The sequence below is a fragment of the Hippoglossus stenolepis genome, chromosome 14, assembly GCF_022539355.2.
Source record: "Hippoglossus stenolepis isolate QCI-W04-F060 chromosome 14, HSTE1.2, whole genome shotgun sequence".
NCBI classification, from domain to species: Eukaryota; Metazoa; Chordata; class Actinopteri; order Pleuronectiformes; family Pleuronectidae; genus Hippoglossus; species Hippoglossus stenolepis.
Window position 1 is genome coordinate 25,364,047 of NC_061496.1, and position 19,483 is coordinate 25,383,529.

At 40.1% G+C, this 19,483-nt stretch overlaps 1 protein-coding gene across 1 annotated transcript in view; it reads right to left on the reverse strand.

Annotated features, from left to right (window-relative positions):
* The window catches only part of si:ch211-51h4.2, a 91,987-nt gene that overhangs the window by 10,876 nt on the left and 61,628 nt on the right, over nucleotides 1-19,483 (reverse strand). Inside the window, exon 12 of the mRNA XM_047342836.1 lies at nucleotides 7,477-7,626. Coding sequence (XP_047198792.1) covers nucleotides 7,477-7,626 — 150 coding nt within the window. The remainder of the gene's footprint in view (nucleotides 1-7,476; nucleotides 7,627-19,483) is intronic.

A 19,483-nucleotide genomic window follows, 5' to 3' on the forward strand; every position in this document is an offset into this window, starting at 1 on the left:
ATTTCATTCAGCTCGAAAACATTTGTTTCCCACGATACACTTAATCTCCAGAAGGTGACTTTGGTGTTTGTGTATTATCTCTTTGTGCAGGTTGGTTTGGTCTGACTTTTGTAAAGGTCTAGGTGAAGTAATATAAAAAGCTGAGACTCACAGAAACATTATACAACTTATCACGGCCTGAGTTTAACTAATTCACTAGTTATTTGGCTTTGACCTGTAAAATGGTGTATTACACCTTTATACATTCTTTCTTGTGACTTTAAATTGAGTTTCTGAATTGAAAATGTCCTTAAAATGCAACTTATTGACTGGAATGGTAATGACAGCTGGGCAGGTAGTAAGTTGGGGATTCAGTCATCATTTTAGTTCAGAGTAAAATAGTTGGACAAATATTAAATAGAATGACATTACATTTTGTAGAGACATTAATGATCTTAAGAGGACTTATATAACTAATGACTTAATTAATCTCTTGGCTCTTCCTCCACCAAGCTGACATTGATTTATATTTATATTATATATATTTACAGCCGCAAAATAAATTGTCCCTGAATGCTCCTGTGGCATCATCATCAGGTAAATACAACAGAATTTGGAAACAAAGGCAATGTATGGAGAGCCGGAGGAGATGTTGGGGCGCACTTGGTTTGTCTAGACTCAGTTGGCAGTGTGCAGTGTAAAGGAAAGAGACACAGAGAGGAGCAGTAAATTACTGACAGAGCTGGTAAAAACTATAAAAAAATTACATTTTTACAGTCCAAACATGTATGAAAACACCCAGACCCACACTGGAAGTGAATTACCTAACCACTATAACCAAATTATTTGGGGTAAGTAATGACATGATGTCAAGTTTTTCAATAGACAAATCTAAAATTGGGACGGTGAAATGTGACCAGATGCCGGATGCCGAGCTTTTCCAACAATGCAAGCAAGATCTTGAAAAATTCAAGTGTCTAAAATAACTGTTGAATTTGAGAAAATGACCCCTAAAAAATCAAGTACGCCAGACAAGTTTGAAAAATCACCAGAAATCTATACATAGCATCTTAGCTGTCTTGTAACTGAAAAAATTGCATTATAACAAAGTATAACGGTGAAGTCACGAAGTCATGGTTGTCATATAAATAAATATTAGAGTTGCAAAGCATAAGATCCTTCCATGTTTATATCACTGCCCTTGCCAGATAATATTAAAAAGACTTTAGTTGCTAGGTAAGAAATTAGATTTACAACCTACTATGAAACAAAACAAAAGGAATGAACAACAGGTTTATTTTGTTTCTACTAAACATCCACTGAACAACTAAGATATGGTCATTTATTTGACCCATACTGCCGTATTGCCGAAGTAAGAGGACTGTTAAATAGAAGCATCCGTGAAAAAGTAATAAAAAAGGAGACACGCAATATAAAAGGACATTTAAAAAATAATAATATACACAGTGTAATAGGATAAATACAGTGTAAGACACATGGGAAGTGATAAGCAAAGATAAGAGTGTGTGTGTGTGTGACAGTGACTGTTATTGTATTTTTTCATAAAGAATAATGTTAGGTATTGCTTCATGAGGCATCAGATGGGACCTGAATTGACAATATCCCCGCATCACGCCACAATAACTCACATCTGATTCGCTCTTTAATTCCTCCCCTTCTTCTCCCCGCTCTTCCTCTGCTGCCGCCGTACTGCAGTGGCTGCTCAGCCAGCGGGCTCTAAAACTCTGAGTTGTGACATGCTGAGTCACAGCAGGGGGGATCGGGGAGACAAAACTAATTAAGAGGACCAGCAGCAGCAAAGTCATGACACTGTGTGCATCACAGTGTTTCTAATCGCCAAAGATAATACGCCTCATACAGTCAGGGGGCGGCTTTTGTCTCCGGCTTTGAGTAAATGCTGTGAAAGGGAAAAAGACTGCAAATGTGTCACTTGCAGATATAAATGGAAAGGCGACAGATTTCAGATACGCATGGAAATGGGAGGGAGAAGTCCAAAATAGCAGTGTGCTCCAACATGATGATGGAATGTACGTGTCACAATTACTGGCGTCTCAAGACAAGCTAAGTGTATGAAATTGCTGAGAAATGACAAAGAGGACAGAGAGGGCAGCTATCAGCAGACTGTAAATAACTTCATAGTTTTCAGGGGTGTGTGGATGTGTGTGGGTTTATGTGATGAGCAGCTGTGATGACGAGAAGGAGTGTGGGTTGATCCCACTGATGAAGGAGTTCCCTCTGTCAGAGTTTGACCACTTGTGTTCCCCACTGAGGCGGCTGCCAGTGAGAACTCCATCCAGAGTTTCAGGAAATGTAGTCAGCAACTGGCTCTTCACAAAACCCTGTAGCCCCTTACTTAACGTCAAGCTCTCTCATCTATAACACTTCACATTGGCAGCCCCCGATAATAGTGAAGGCAGATATGCCACCTGAACTTCTCAAAACTGTGGTTCTGCAGACGGATGTAGATAAAAAAGCTTGCTGACTGAAATGACAACTGACAGATTTCAACTGTACCTCACTATCGAACTAATGCATATGTAATAGTTTAAGAAGTCTGAAGGTTTGGACCATACAGGGTAAGTGTGAAAGTGCCCTATAATTTAAAAGGGCCTTGTGATGATATAGGAAAGATCTGAGCTTGCCCAGACATTCAAATTAAGATCCAAGCGTTTTTCTTGTACTTTAGTGTAGTTCCTATTTGTATAGTGCAGTATTTTTACAAACAATTGTATATGTAATGATGTTTACTTTAAATACACTTGGACACAGTGTTTTTTCAAACTTTTGTGTATCTTCAAGCTGATGACTTTGACAAAACCATTATGGACAATCCCCCTTAAATCCAGTTAAGAGTGCTGCTAATACGTTGGACTGAAGTTACACTTGTGTCTTCCACGCTGCTGTGGATACCAGTACAGAACAGGAATTTTTCTAACTTAACCAGTGACTCCACATAAATAACATTAGGCTAGTGATACGCTAATTCTCAGGAGCATGGGACTACAGATAACAAGTTAGCTAGTGTTGCTACTGTTAGCAGCTGATGTTGTGCAGACAAACACACATTTGTATCTATGCCTTACAATTTTGTTCTTGTATTTATGGCTTTGGAAAAGCCAACAATAATATATGACCTTCAAACTCAGTATCACATGAGATACTTCAGTGTGTGGAGAAATCCAAAGCTAGACAAAGTTATGCTCAGCCAGCAGCCAGTTCAGGTGATTGACATGAAGGAGAATAGTAATCAAAGTAACTGCATTTCATGTCAGCTTTTTATAGAAATATGAATTGGCTGTGAAGCCTTCAACCTGTTGCTGTAGTGTGGTGACAGGTGGCTGTCCTCAGGCTATGTGCCAACACACTGTGTGACCTCTGAGAAGAGTTTTTTTGCTCCACATATCTGGAGACTGTGCAGAGTCCCAAGCGGCTACATCTGACACCTGTATTCATCTGAGTGACCTGAATAAATCTGGGGATGGCTCGTCCTCATCCATTCTGATGACCAAGGGTAAGGTTGCAGTTCTCACAGACACTCACAGGAAAGTGTGGTCGTGTTTTTTCATGGTCTAACCTTGAAAGTACGAGAGTGTCTAAAGTACTCTTATTATAAATTCAGATTTTGATGTAATTTTCTGCAGGCTGACTGACAAGCTTTTTTTGTCATTAAAATATGCACAGATGCAGGAAAACAGCCTTTTGGCAGAGGAAACATGAATATCAAAAATTGCTATATAAATTTCCACTTTATTTGTTTTACTGTCTGTTAAGTATGTAACAAGAGAGACACTAAGAGTCCAACTATAACCTGTTGTTCTTTTTTCTTAGTATACTTAACATTACTGACACATTTTGTTTCCGGTTTTCCTTCCCCTCCTATAAAGTATCATTTTGATCATCTTGAAAGTGATAATAATATATGAAACATTTCTATCTTTTTATTGGTTTGTATATTAACATATTCATAAAAGTGAGAGGAGTTATTGCGGCAAATTTCCTGTGTGTAAGAAGTGTTTCCTTTTATCTGCCTCGGCCTTGATCCACTCATCGTTCGAGATTCATATTTTGTCTTGACTGAAAAAAGACGCATTGCTTTGAAGAGAAAGATCATTCCAGACAGCATTTTAAAATATCTGCCGTCAGTTTTATTGCCACACAGTGAAATAAAGATGGATTGCGCAACTTTTACTTTGAATACTCATATTTTTTGTCAGTTATTGAATATGACTTTAAGTTTGCACAGACAACACAGACGACAAAGAAAATCAAGATCCCAATCTCAGTTCTCATAAAATGAAACAAAGAAAATCTGAATCAAACTTCACCTTAAGGCCAGTGGTGTCACGTGGAGACACGCACACACATCAACATGCACGCACACATGTGCTATATGAATGTACGCCCCGACAACAAACAAAACAAAAAACAGAGAAGATCGGATCCCAACGCACCCAGAGAGAGTGAGACGTCATTACTTTTCCGACAGAAAAATAAATAAATATATATATGTACATTTTCACATTCAAACATTATCAACCATGCTTTTTAAATCTTGCAGCTGGATCTACATAATCAGTATTTCAATTGGAGGGTGTGTCAGACTTTTGGACCCCACTGTATTTTGTAATTGGCTGTGATGTTGGCCTTGACTTGTTTTCTAACTCATTTTGTATGGATGTCAGCTTCACTAAGTCGTCCAGTAAACATGGCCTGACCCTAACAAGCCCCAAGTGTTTCCGTCTCTAAATTACACAAACTCTACTGTCAACCATGAAAGCATAACAAATAGACTGTCTACTATCATTCCTGTTTATATTTGGAAAAACAAAGTATCATTCAAAGTGAAATTATACCATTAATGTCTATTTTGTCTTGTTTGTCTAGGTCTGCGTCATTGAGCAAATATAGCTCCATACGTGAGCTCCAAAAGATCCATCAATGATGTTTAATTGCCAAATGAATTAATAACAGACATTTCAGTATCATCAAGTTTAATTGATTTAATGTTGCTAGGTGTATAATGCTGAAACTGTTAAACGTGTAGCAATTTAAATCTATTGAACGTCTTTGAATTCCACAGAATTATGTAACATGAATGATTGTTAACTGATCCTCATGCTGAGTCCTCGAGTAGAGATCGTCACAAACAGAGCGAATACAACTTTTTCACACTCTTTCTGTCAGGACACCACATTTTCCCTGTGTTGAGTTTTTCCTCTTTACCCTTTGTTGCCTCGCATTTTTGTCTACTACAAGTAACTGTACTACTAACGCTACAAGGTCACCAGGGGTTTCAAAGGGATGTGTTGGACATATAAGGACTTTTGGGTCGTACATTTTTAGAACTCTTAGGTTAGAGAAGACATGTTTGATGAAGACAGACTTTCCCCTTGTTATCCGCATGATTTGATAATTGAGACCTGTGCACTGGACAGAGTCTAGACTCGGTAACAGTTGGACAAAATCATCCACTCCCCCCCCTGCAATTTGTGCATCGCCACCTTTACCTTCACCTGAGCAGTAACACTCTCTGAGAATCCCAAGAGTTTAGTTAGCTGCAGCATGTATAAAAGCAAACTGCTGTTTATCACCCCAGGGACAGAAGACACGAGGCCAGTGGAGAGACTGGAGAATCTCCTGTCCCCACTTTTGTTTGTGTTATCACCCCCTTCACCGTAACATGGCTTTAAAAGCACATCACTGCTCTAAAAGACTCAACAGATGAGGAGAACAAGGTTAGAGGATTGGGATTTGAAGCAGTATAACAGCCATGAGCTCCAGATGTGTTTTTTTAAAGTGGTTCATGAAAATATAACATTTCCACTAGGGGGCAATGTTGTTCTATGAAAGTCGCAGCTCTGGCCGGGAGAGGAGAGCACCTGTCGCAGAGGTTGTCATAGCCATGTGGGTCATAGACGCTCTGCTTTTTAAAGAGATGAACAGTGAACCGTGATGGGTTGGGGGGGGAAATAACATAGAAATAAAAATTCATGCCAAGCAATCAGAATGAAAAACGGTTGTTCTGCAAATCAGTGGAATGAAAGAAGATTTAATGGAAAGGGACAGTCTGAGCCAGGCAGCCATTACTATTCAAGGATGCTTTGACACAATTACAGATTCAGTCCAGAAGTTGTAATTGTGCACATTCACACACTTCTCTGCTGATGTATCATCACTGTCACCTATGGGCATCAGCTTAACGACACACTGTACAATTCTGATGACAAAAAGCTTCCTTTGCATCAGAAATGGACATTTTATGTCTGATTCTATGGTCACAGGTTGGCTGTGGATGATCTATGGCAATAAAAAAGAGCTCCATGCCTGCCAAATTATTTAAGAACAGGCCTGATATCAATGGATGTAACTTGATAATATGTCCCTCTGGCTGAGATAATAAAGGACAATTTGGAGTATGATAGGCAATAGTTCAAAATAATCCCATCATTTACAGCATGTATTAATGCGTCAGCCTTTAAGTCTTTTTTCAATAATTTTAAATTTCTGGACAAGTGAGTGGAAACTGGGTTTCAAATGTTTTATCCACTGCTGACTTCGAGATTAAGATTCAAGTGACAACCTCCACTTTAAAGACAAAATGGATGAGAGTTGCATTTTATCAGGATTTTGTATCGAGAAAAACAATTGTGTTCTGGACAATGCAGTGGTTTGGCTTTGTCCCAAAATAGTGTAAAGGCTTATTACCATCAACCACTGAGTGATTGTCTGTGACCTCTGGAGCATTAGCTGTTTTATTTTGGTTCATTTGATCAGTTAATAGCAAAGTCCTTTAAATGCCTGCATTCAACCACTGCACCGAGACGTTTACAGTAAAGCACAAAGTGTAGGCCCTTAATTAAAGTAGCAGGGGTGTGGTTCATAAAGGTTTGAACTTGACGGCCAGCCGGGGACTTTCTGTGTGGAGCTGTTCTCCCCACGTCTGCGTGGGTTTCCTCTGGGCACTCCAGCTTGCCACAGTCCAAGCAAATGCAGTTAGATTAATTGGAGTCTCTAAATTAAAGTGAATGGTTGCTTGTATTTATGGTGTCGGCCTGTTCAGGGTGTACCCCTGCTTCTCCTCCACCTGGGATTGGCTCCAGCCCCCCCAACCCACCCTCAAAACATAAGTGATAATAGATGGAGGGATAGGTATCTTCAAGGAAATCTTTCAGCAATTATGTGAATATGCCTAAAATTTATTTTCACACACAGTTGCATGCTGTCCTCTAGAAAGAAAACTATACAAACTACTTTTTAAATTAATTAAATACTCAAATAATCAAAATATCTATTGGGATATTGGAATGAAAATTGACCACTGCAGGGCAAAGTAACGAATACAACCTTCCAAGTAAATGCTCTGTCTTAATGTCTAAGCCTATGTTTATAATTTATTGGAGGCTTACGGCTTAAAGATTGTTGGTTATGAAGAAAGACATATAAGAGGAGAGGAAAGCATACGGTGTAAAGACTCACTCTTCTAGTGAGATGTTGGAGTACAACAGCGGGGGGGCTGAGGCATGTTGTCCAGGTGTGCTGTTGGAGTCAAGATGGGTACTCGTCCCAACTGCCGTCCGCGTCTCTGGTGAAGATGTTTGGGGAACAATTTCCAGCACCGCCCAGCACCTGAAACAGACAAACATACACCCAGTTCCCAGTTAAAATGAAGTGTCATTTTTTAGCTCAAATATCTCCAAATTAATCCCCAACTCTTTTAAAACCAGTATGTGACCTTCACATTTTCAATAACAATAACTACATGTTTTTCAACACTTGGACCTGGCAGTTACAAGGTATATTCTTTTTAAATCAAGTTAAAAGTCCCATTAATGTAATGTATGTATATATGTACAACCACTTATTGTATAGAGGCTGGTTGAGAGGGGAGAGTCTTCCACATCTGCGTGCCGAAGCGTCCTTGGACAAGATGCTGAAGCCCAAATTGCCCCAAAGTGCTGCCCATAGACACACTGTATGTGTGAATGGGTGAATGGCAATACACTGTACTGTAAAGTGCTTTCACTGGTCATCAAGTCTATACAAGCGCTATATAAATACAGACCATTAATACCACTGTAATACTTTCTGAAAAAAATAACTGTTTCTTAAAAAATAATGTAGTTTTCCCTGGGATGAGGAATGTTTATTAGTTACATAAACCTGATCCTTATAGCAACTTAATTTTCTGGTATTCCATTCTACACATAACTTGATGAAGCATCTTTCACAAAACTACTGTCTGATCCAATCCCAATGAACAGAGGGGCAGCTAGCATTATGGCCGCCAAGCACAATAGGCTATAGCGTTAACGGCTGTTCTGTGCCGACATGAAGAAAGAGTATCATGACCAAACAGAGAACACCACGAGCAATGCTACAATTTCCAAGACATGTACTAGTGCACATCTAATTTGAGCAACTTTCCTCAACTGGAGGGAGCAGGATGAAACACGTTTCATGGTGTGAAACAACAAGGATTAAAAACATAGGTACATTTCTCAGGAAAAGTCCAAAAACAAGCTTCATTTTCTTACAGGGGGATGTTGATGACAGGGCCATTTGTCACAAAGATACAACAGGGCCTCTAATCTGAGGTAACACACACACACACACACACACACACACACACACACACACACACACACACACACACACACACACACACACACACACACACACACACACACACACACACACACACACACACACACACACACACACACACACACACACACTTGCTTAGTCACCACTGGCACCAGGCTGCATTAATCAACATTTTTATATGAACAATGGATCAAATAAATGTGCGATGTGAACAAGCCACAGAGAATTATCACCCAACTCGGCTGTTCCTCTCAGCCCTTGAGAGTGTTTTAGCATTTTCAGTTCACTGTTTTTGTTTTATGGCACAAAACTTTACAGTCGTGATTCGGTCCCACCGCTCTCTGCAACCTTGTTCCAATATCTCCAATGCACCAAACAGGAAAGATAACAAATTAGGCAACTTGCTGTGGGACATGTTGGAGCATTTAGTGGACATTTCCCTCAGGAGTGTATTTAAAGATGGACACTGCATCTCCACTTCCTCCCACTAATCCAGAAATGAAGCCAAAATTTACCGCAAGATATGCCCTCTTGCACTGATGACATGATTTGGAGCCAGTGTCTGTTTGTTCCATGTCACATCCACTAACACGGAGGTGGCGAGGTTTATGACTTCTACTGCAACCACCCACCAAGGGGCGAACAAGATGCTTTGGCTTCACTTTGGGGAGCCCTCATCTTGTCCATCTTTATATCGTCTATGGTGGAGACCAAATGAGGAGAGGCTGTGTTACATTGGAGGTATGGAAGTTTTTTCAAGTCTGAAACTACTACTTTCTTACTTTACTACTTTCAGGCCTCACAGGGACACCAGCATGAGTTAATTACACATTAATCAGCAAGGCCAATTTCACTAAGCTGAAATGATGCGTTACCTTAGTTTTGGTAGAGCGCTGAATCACACCATATACTGAATATGGTTTCATTTTAAACATAACCTGTGGGGCGGCGTATAGCCTACCTGGTAGAGATGCCGCCCCAACGAGGAAAGCCCTCAACCCGCAGAGGCCAGGGTGGGGGAGGACATGCATAAATGTGCATGTCCTCCCCCACTCTCTCTCTGTCCCCCTTGCATAGCTTACGCTCTGTCCTATCAAAAGTAAAGGCGATAAAAAGCCCAAAAGATACATAAAAAAAATAAACATAACCTGTCTGCAGCTGTTAACACTGTATTTACCTAACAGCATGGAATCCCTGTTTCTGCAGGTGTCCAACACCACAGCCTGCTCCTGTTCTAGTTTTTCTTTGCCTGTTTGACTTTGGCATCCATCTCTCAGCGCTGTGTGTCTGCTGGGTTCAGCACTGAGTAGCCCTTGAGGTTTATTGTGCTCCCTGCTGAATTCTTTAGGGAAGAATTTCAAGGGCAAAGCTTGTTTAGAAAAAAATAAACTTCACTGTATATGTTTAGTGGGTTGTTTTCATGCTGGATATAATGTCTTTTTATAATCTATAATGTACATTATATTAATTCCTTTGTCTTTAATTGTTTTAATATTAGTGGAAACACATGTCATCCTGTGTAAAAGATGTTTGTTGTCACTAATAACATTTCCTAAATATCTGTTATTATACTTAATAAAAAATGTCATACATTGTTTTTTCATAATGTAGTTAAATCCTCCAGTAAGTAATAATTACTAGGTAAGAAAAAGAAAAGACAAAAATATGAAGCGAGCATCCACTACATTTGATCTCGACAACACCTTTCACCATCACTTTTATGTGTACAGCTTGTCTTTGTTGATGTAGTGCATGTAATGCTCAAAAGTAATTTTACATGACCATCTTCTTCTTATGTGGAAATGTGTCTACATGATTCATTTGAAATGTTAGATTTACATTTGCCTTTTCTGTCGTCTATTGGTCTGATGTGCACTACAGCTTTGTTAACATGTTGAGCTGCTCAGTAGAATGGATTATTAATCCATTGCTGAACTAAATGTTGAATAAGCAAATTTGCCATGTCAGGGCTCCTGTTTGTTGAATTAAAATGTCTGCTTGCTAAAAAACTATTTCAAGTGATATTTGTAGCTGTCGTTGAACTTATCCAGTGTTCAGAATATGATCAAACTGTAACCTGCATGTGTGAAGTGTCTAGTATCTAATTGGTATCGTCATTCTTTCACATGTATCTGTGTCATGGAGGTTGTGTCTTCATTATCTTTTGTTTGTTTGTTTGTCAGCAAGATCAGACAAAAACTAGGGAATTGAATTTTGTGTATTAGTGGCGCACCCAAGGAAGAACCCATTACATTTTGAAGCAGATTAGAAGAAAAGGGCAGATCGTTTCTTTAACATGGCGAGATAGAGCCTGGCTTTAACCTGCCACGGCACACTGTAAAGTTAAGATTCAAGAGATTAGCAGTGGAAGAACACAGTGGAGTTTTTGTTCAATGCCCTGTGTTACCTTGAAACTCAACATATCTCGACTTCTGCCACAACAACATTTAGATCTTCAAATAGCTGGACATTAGTATTGAAAAAGTTCAGACTCCTCACTCCGTCTTTTGCTTGAGGCATCCTCATGTCTAGATAGTTTAAGGAACTTTTATCATCCACATTCACAAAACTCATGCATCATGATCCTTTTTCTTCCCTATTTCTCCTTATCATGTGATATTATTAAAACTCCTTAACCACAACGTACATAGACTGCGTGGTCGGATTGTTGTTTTCAAGGTCAAAGGATGAAAAGTGATGAGCATTTCCTTAAAAATTAAGTTAAGCCCATCTGCTAAGTATTATCAACTATTAAATGCACCTTATAGTGAGTTTTAAAAGCTTTGACAAATACTGTTTCCAAGATTTTTGTTTAAATCTCATCTAGATTCATATGGTGCCACATACTTGATGACAGATTATAATAGTTTTGGATCTCATCTGAAGATGCTCACACTGAATGAACCCACACTATGACAACAGTCATAGTCAGTCAACTACAGCTACACAACTACATACGTGTCTTATGAGACAGGGTCATGGTGATTCAGCAGTCCCCACCGAGCCCCCCCGTCAGGGATTCCCTTTGGATTGAAGGTGTTTAGGTCTGGTGGAGTCAGCCTGATAATCCTTTAGGGTGCAGCTTGTCTTTGAAGGTTTTCTAAAAACAAAAACCCAAAGACTGGGAAACAGAGTATGAATCACAAGTTCTTTGTTTGAAACCAAAGGCCATAAAGTCAGGCTGCAGTAGAGGGAAAGGAATTCACAGACAAGTAAATTCTCTCCCCTCTCTGCGGCATTGGCTGTTGGTCTCTTTGAATCGGCAGAGCAGAGTGCAGCTCTGAGAGATTTATCCATTCATTTGTTGTGGCCACGCTCGAATGCACCCGACAACACACCATTTCTATTTTATTCTACTAGTCTTTCACTCTGCTGGGTGGCTCAGCAGAATTATGTCCCCAACGATAATTATCAATCAAAATTATGGTCTGAAAAATGGAGGCAGAGGAAACTGCTTACCAGGACGTCAAGCATGAACAGGACCCCAAAAAGAAGTAGTGTGATAAGAGAACAAGAGAGAAAGAGGGGTGAGAGAATGCAAGGGGAGAGAGAGGATTTGCATCTGTGCTGCGTAAGTCATGACAATTTCAGTCAATTTATGGTCGCAAACTTTGCAAGACTTCAAGTAGTTTGAAGAACAAATAGTTTCAATTCAAATGCATTGCATACACATTGGAGTTCAGTTATTCCATCATATTTTAGGCTATAAGATAATGTGAAATGTTTGTTATCGCTGGCAGTCAACAAAAAGGGAGCAAGTGAAAGATGTGTGGCAGAAAGGAAGCAGTACGTCTTTCTGATGAATGAATTAATGCTTTAGTTTTGTTAGTAAATTTGTTTTAAATAGGCTCTACACTCTTATAATCTTAAAATATCATAAACCTATAAATTTGCAGATGTAATTCATCAAGTTCTTGACGTCTACGGAATGAAATACAAATTAAATAGCTCTAGGTCTGTGTGATATGACTATATATTTAATGTAATGATACAATTCTCTGTTGTTTCATATTAAGCTATTGCTTATTTTGTTGTGCTACAAATCACCCTTGGCAAATATGGCAACATTTCTTTTTGTCATTTGGAATAGTTCTTCAATATGGAACAGATGCAGCCAGGACATTTGCATAAAGACAACACCCCATACAGGGAGGGGAATAAATGTGACACAGGACGTGGTGATTCCGAACAGAAGACAGACTCCGACCAGCCAAGATAAAATGAAGAGTGCATACCTAGAGGGCTAATTCTGTCACATACAGATTTTCTTCTCTATTTGTGGAGGTCTTCAGGGACAGTCACAGATGGCAGCAAAACAATGGATGAGACCATCAGAAACTTGGCACAGATATTTGTTCAAATACTCCACCACTTCTTTGTCTATCTCCTCATCATCATTTTTTCAGTCATAGATGGAGGTCACACGTAGACTCAGTGCCTGGTCACATGGGACTGCAGCACAAAGAGAATTCATTAGCACATCTTTATGAAATAGTTGTTGGGAGCTTGGGGACATACTTGGTCATGGTGTCAGGTTGAGCCATGGCTAACATTGGCCGTGGAATGTAATCCAAAACAAATACAAAGATAATCCTCAATTGCTGCTATTTGTCATTTGGTAGATAAATGTTAAATAATACAGATACGATATGACAATTTTCCTTCTTTGTTTACAATCATAGCAATTGCTTGATAAGTTTTATGGTTTGCAGCTGGTCTACAGCACAGATTTCTGTGTCAAACTTGTTGAACAGACTTGAACTCTTGCAAAACTACAAGCTAATTTATTTTACCTGACCCATAATGTTACAGATTCTGCAGTGGACATGCCTTCACATAATCAAGAGCTCGACTCAGTGCTGCACTCCATTGATCACTAAATTCTATTCCAAAGATTGGAATTTTAATTATCAGGAGCAACATTTTTTTAAAATTGTATATATATAATACATACTATATTCATTGATAACACTTTTCTTTAATTAAGTACACTAAAACAATAAAATACATTCTTAAAATGCACTTATGTTGCACATGAGAGCACAAAGTTCAGTCTCATGCACAACTGAGGGACTGACAGCTTCACAGAAAGTGCAATGGTTACATCTAGGTCTGGCTGCCCACTGAGATGACACGCGACCGCACAGGAACGTGCACAGCTACAGCTGAAACTATTATGAGGGCTGGCTGCCTGCAAAGATGGAAAAACTGAAAGGATGTTTTGATGCCCCACAGATGTGGCAGCATTTGTCCTGGTGCTGCTGTCAGGTAAATGGGTTAGTAAGATAGATAGAGCAAGCAAGAGTAAAAGCAAGACAGGGAGCTCTGCAGGCAGCTTAAAACAAAGCAATGGAAAAGTAAGGGGCCTTATTTGTCATTAAGAGTGTTTTACAAAATGTGGTTAACGATGAAACTGTGGCAGAACAAATTAAGGGTGAGGACAGGATGGCTGAGTCCTGACCTTGTCTGTGGTCAGCCAGTTAGTGACCTTGGCTGTACATGAACATGAATCTTCCACACATGCAAAAGCTAGTAATGGTGTTGCACAAGATTATGTGCTTAGACCAATACTATTGATCTTATATATGCAGTAATATAAACAACACTTTAATAACTTTCATTGTAATGCAGTTGATACCCAATTATATTTATCAATGAAGCCTCTTGTTGCCTAATGATGCTTCAGTTAGCTAAACCTTAAGCGTGCCCTTCAGGACATAAAGACCTGCATGACTAAAAGATTTCTGCCATTAAACTCATTCATAACTGATGCTATTTTGTTGGCCTTAAGAAATCCATTATCCAGCTAGAATAGCACTCAGAAGACTTGGCGTAAGTAATAATATAGTTGCTCTCAATGGCATTGCTCTGGCCTCCAGCACCTCCGTAAGAAATCTTTGATTTCTGTTTGATCAGGTCCGGTCCTTTTACTCCCACATAAAACCTTCTTCAAGGACTGCCTTTTTTCATCAACTTAACATTGCAGTAATTGAAAAGAGAAAAAGTTGTCTCTAAAGAGCCTCCAGCTAATCTAGAATGTAACAACACATGTAGCAACCAGATCTAGGAAATTAGATCATATGTATCCCTTATTAGCTTCTCTGCACTGGCTCTGCATTGGCTCCCTGTAAAAAACCCAAAATAATTTAAAATCTTCCTTCTCACCTACAAAGCCCTTAATAGTCAGGCACCATCGTATTTTATATACCAGCCCATTAAAAACTGAGCTCTCACAATGCAGGCTTACCTGTAGTTTTTAGAGACTGGTTACCAGAATGCTAACAAAACTTTTCTTTTTGATAAAGCGTATAGTTATAGTTTAATAAGCTTATATATATATAATGCATGTAACTACCATAGCATCTTTCCTCTCCCATAGTTTTGTTCTTGTCTCTCTCTCCTCCTGTCACTTGTTGTAGGTATTAGTGCCTCTGAGCTGTAGAGGTATTAATTAGTCCTATTAATGGAGCGACACTTTGCAAGTTAGTTCAGGTAGCCAACTTGAGCTGCGCTGCTCCAATCATGTGACATACCTCACTCTCCACAATCATCAATAATACAATTATTCAACAATTCTCAGTATAACTCTCGATATTCAAGCATCTCTGTCAGACAAGTTGTCTCACATCAGAGTAGATATTAAACCTTGGTTTGTTCTCACTATAAGAGAGTCTTCATATTCCCTCAGTTTTACTGATCCAGCCCCTGCTGTTGGTCTTGGGGGATTCTACATTAATGACTGGCCAACCAAAAATTGAATTCCCCTAACATCTATTCCAAATCCAATAGTCTTTACCCCATTGTCGTCAACCGTTTCCAACGGAGCAGTCGATAGATCAAGGAACAAATGACAAAGTCATCTGTCAATGCTGCTACAATAAAATATAATCTATAAAAGCCCCAATATTTAACAGTCTTATGCATCGTTTAGTTTGGTTTTCTATTTCAGTACTACTAAGTCAAGATTTTTTCCCGTCAAGGTAAGGCACAGTACTTTCGTTAATGCAATGCTGGAAGCGGGCTTGCCAGCAATCCTTCTGAGGGCATTCTCTCATTTAATCCTCTACATGACCTTACATTCTCTACCCTTAGAAAAACAAGTGTACTTCATAGTTCTGAGCACTCAAAGACTGATAGATCTTGTCAAGACACTCGAAATATCATTGCTAAGAATAATACTGCTTTCTGTTCTTTCTCTTCTATGATGAAACACTTGCATTGCTCTCCAACCTATCTGGCGACACCCCTGCTCACCAACAATGGTTGAAAACCCATGACGAGATTCCTCAAAGCTTCGCAATCCCTGCCAGAGCTGCGGCCTAACACCTGAAAGCTATTCCCCTTACTCCCCGAGAAGCGGTACAGCTACAACTGCAGCTCTCCATCATCCATGCTTACCGTGCTATGTCAGGCTCCACAAGAAGGAATATTGATTGTCAAGGTCACCCTTGATGCTTTAATACGCATATTCTCCCCTGCCTAATGCTATTGTTGCATATAAGATGATTCTCTGCACCTTGTCACAGCATCTATCGCACTCCTGTCCATCCTGGGAGAGGGATTCCTCACATGTGGCTCTCTCTGAGGTTTCTACGTTTTTTCCCCCGTTAAAAAGGGTTTTTTAGTAGTTTTTCCTCACTCTTGTTGAGGGTTAAGGGCAGAGGATGTCACACCTCGTTAAGCCCTATGAGACAAATCGTGTTTTGTGAATATGGGTTATACAAGCAAAAAATGTGATTGAATAATATGTATGTGCTTTGCTGCCTAATGCTATTGTTGCATATCCGGTGGTGTACAGATTTTAAAATGTTAAATTTTGGTTTCGGTTTATTAGTTGACCATGTGCTCACAGGAAATCCAAGTTCACTGGGTATATTCCTCGACAGCCTTTTTGTGGAAGGGGCCACACATAGCAGTCTCACTAGGTAGTATGTTCTCCTGCAGGCCAATGTGCTTATCACTGGTGGAGATTGCAAAGTTTTCCTTTGTTTTGCTTACCTCTTTCCCTTTGAATGTTCAGAGAGAAATTGGTCAAAACCTTACAATTTTCTTGATGCGTCATCTGTCTTTGTAGATGTATCATCCAGGCGTAATACTCTCTACTGGTTCATGTAACCTGAATTCGCCCAGATTGAAAAGATTGTTAAAGTTAAGTCAGATATTCTGTTTGTCTGTCACAAAATGACGGCATGGTACTGTGAGCGTTTGAGATTGTACCAAAATCTCTGTAGTGATGTCTCCTCTTTGTGTGGTTAAGATGTCCGACTTAAATTATGTCCTCCCGTTGTCAGCATACAGGGTACAAGCAGAACTTATGGTAACACTGAGACCATATGTTATTTACTAAATACCTGTCTACCTTTTTTTGCCCTAGATGGCTGTAAAAACACAAATTAGGGTTATTGTCTCTGAATGAGATTTAAGAAAGTTGACAACATGTCCTGACACACATGACAATTTCATTGGCTGGCCCGAGACTCTCACCAAGCAAACTACACCTTTGCCTTACAATACCAAGATTCAGAATTTAACTAACTGTGTAACCTTACTGATTTCTCTGACCTCCAAGAGAAGCCAACCATCAAAAATCATCCCTATGATTGAGCTTATACCAATTGCTGCACAGATTGAATCATGCAGTGACACAGGCAGCCAGGCAGACACTGATATCCTGTCCAACTCCTCTCTGTATAGAAGTTTTACGTGGCCAGAGGTATTTGACATTCTTTTGTCGTAGAGTATCGACTCCGTCAGGGTAACTTGTTGTAACACAGGGATGCAACTTATCTCAAAGTGACATAAGAACTGAAACACGATATCCTTGAGAAAGTGGCAGAGACCATGTATGCATTTAAAGCATCCCCAACAACACAAGATTTTTAAGATGTTGCAAAAGCTTTAGTATAAGCACACCCTTATATTAAAGAATCAGTCATATCATCCGGCTATGATGGATGGAAAAACTATAGAACCAAAATGCTTGGTAGACTTGATGTCTCTGTGAAAGGGGGTAAACGTGGAAGGTACTCGACAGATGGGGACCCTCCCAACAAAGGCATCAAGTAAATTTCCAACACTTTAAACCAGAATGCTCAAATTAATTAGTAGTGGAAACTTAAAATTCAAATTTTCGATTTAGATGAACTTTTTGTTGAACCACTACTTAAAATTATAAATGCATAGGTACTCATAAATGTACAGTTTCAACATCCTTTACAGAATATGTAAATAGTGCATAGTGAATTAAAGAAATAGACAGTTTTGACGTTATTGTCACATGTGGAAAGCTGGAGGAGCCAAACGCAGTAGCCAGGTTAAGGTAAAAAAAAACAACATGTCCTTTAATTAAGGCTTAGTACAACAAGGTACAAAAACAAAGTCAAATAAAAAACATGCAGAGAAACATAAGGAATAGAGAAGAGACTGAGAAGGATGAGGGGAACAAGACAAACTGACAAAGGGAAGCACTGAGACTCAAAAACCCAAGGGGGCAGGATGACAACACAGGTGAAACAAATTAGGAACAGGTGAAGAAAATCACAAGAGCAGGAATCAGGACAAAGGCAGGAAATAAAGCTGGAGACCCACAAGGAGCAACATTTCAACAATAAAACATGAAACGGAGAGCACAAACCAAATCCAAGAAAAATATCAAGAATCAAAAAGTGTCCAAGAAAATACAAAAGCTCTTTAGTAAAATAGAGCCATGATGGGTACAGCGTTGACAAATGTATTACACATTTATAAATTACATTATTGCTTCTAACTGAAGTACCTACACAATTTTATTTTGAAGTTTAACGGGGACATAGTATGCCCATTTTACCACAAGTTGATATGGTTCCTTGGGGTCTTAATGAAATGTCTGTAACATACTTTGGTCAAAATACCACAAGGATCATTTAAAACAGCACCCTTTTTACCCTGTATAAAACAGCCCTCCCATCCACTACAAGCACACAAGCAGACAGACAGAGAGAGAAAGAGAGGTGGGGGGGGGCTATGAAGACCATCATTTACCCCCGAACCCCGACATTCAACGGGTACAACAACAAGCGGAGAAAGCAGAATCGCGGGCTGACCTTATATATACAGTCTATGGGGCTGACCAGCGCGGAGAAATGCTCGTCCCGTGTGAACAGCCAGGCGGCTGCGCGCTTGAGAACGGCGCTGCGCTGCCTCGCAGCGGCGCTTCCGCGTCCGGTGTAACCCGGCGTAACGAGTGGGGGGGCTCTGTGTGTTACAGTAGTGCTGAAAACTGCGGAAGTCGTCCACACTGCTGGCTGTGTGGCGTTGACACAAATTCCAGCTCACGCATGGGAGAGCGAGCGGTCGGGCCCGAGCATCTGCTGCAGCCTCCCAGTCTCAACGATCCAGACAAATGCCACATGTGAGTGAATCGCGGGCTGACCAGCGGAGAAATGCCCGTCCCTTGTGAACAGCCAGGCGGCTGCGTGCTTGGGAACGGCGCTGCGCTGCTGCGCTGCCTCGCAGCCTCACAGCCTCCGGTGTAAACCCGGCGTAACGAGTGTGGGGGGAGGGGGACGGGGGTGAGGTGGGGGGTGGGCCTTGTTACGACACAAAACCCAGGAAGCTCAATCGAGTCGCTCAAGCATGACGTTTCTGACTTAGAGGAACCATAACAAAACGTGCGAGTGTTTTTTCCCCAGAGTTTTTGGGTTGGTAGACATGCCAGATACCCACATTAACCTGTAGAAGCACTAACAAAGTGGAATTTGCATGCTATGTCCCCTTTAAGCATTCATTTTCTGTTCTGATGGTAGACTTTTGTTTGAGGGCCTGTTCACTGCACACTGGACGTGCACCAACAGAGAACGATGGAGAAGGCCGGCAGACTCAGTTGTTCTCAGCGCCATTG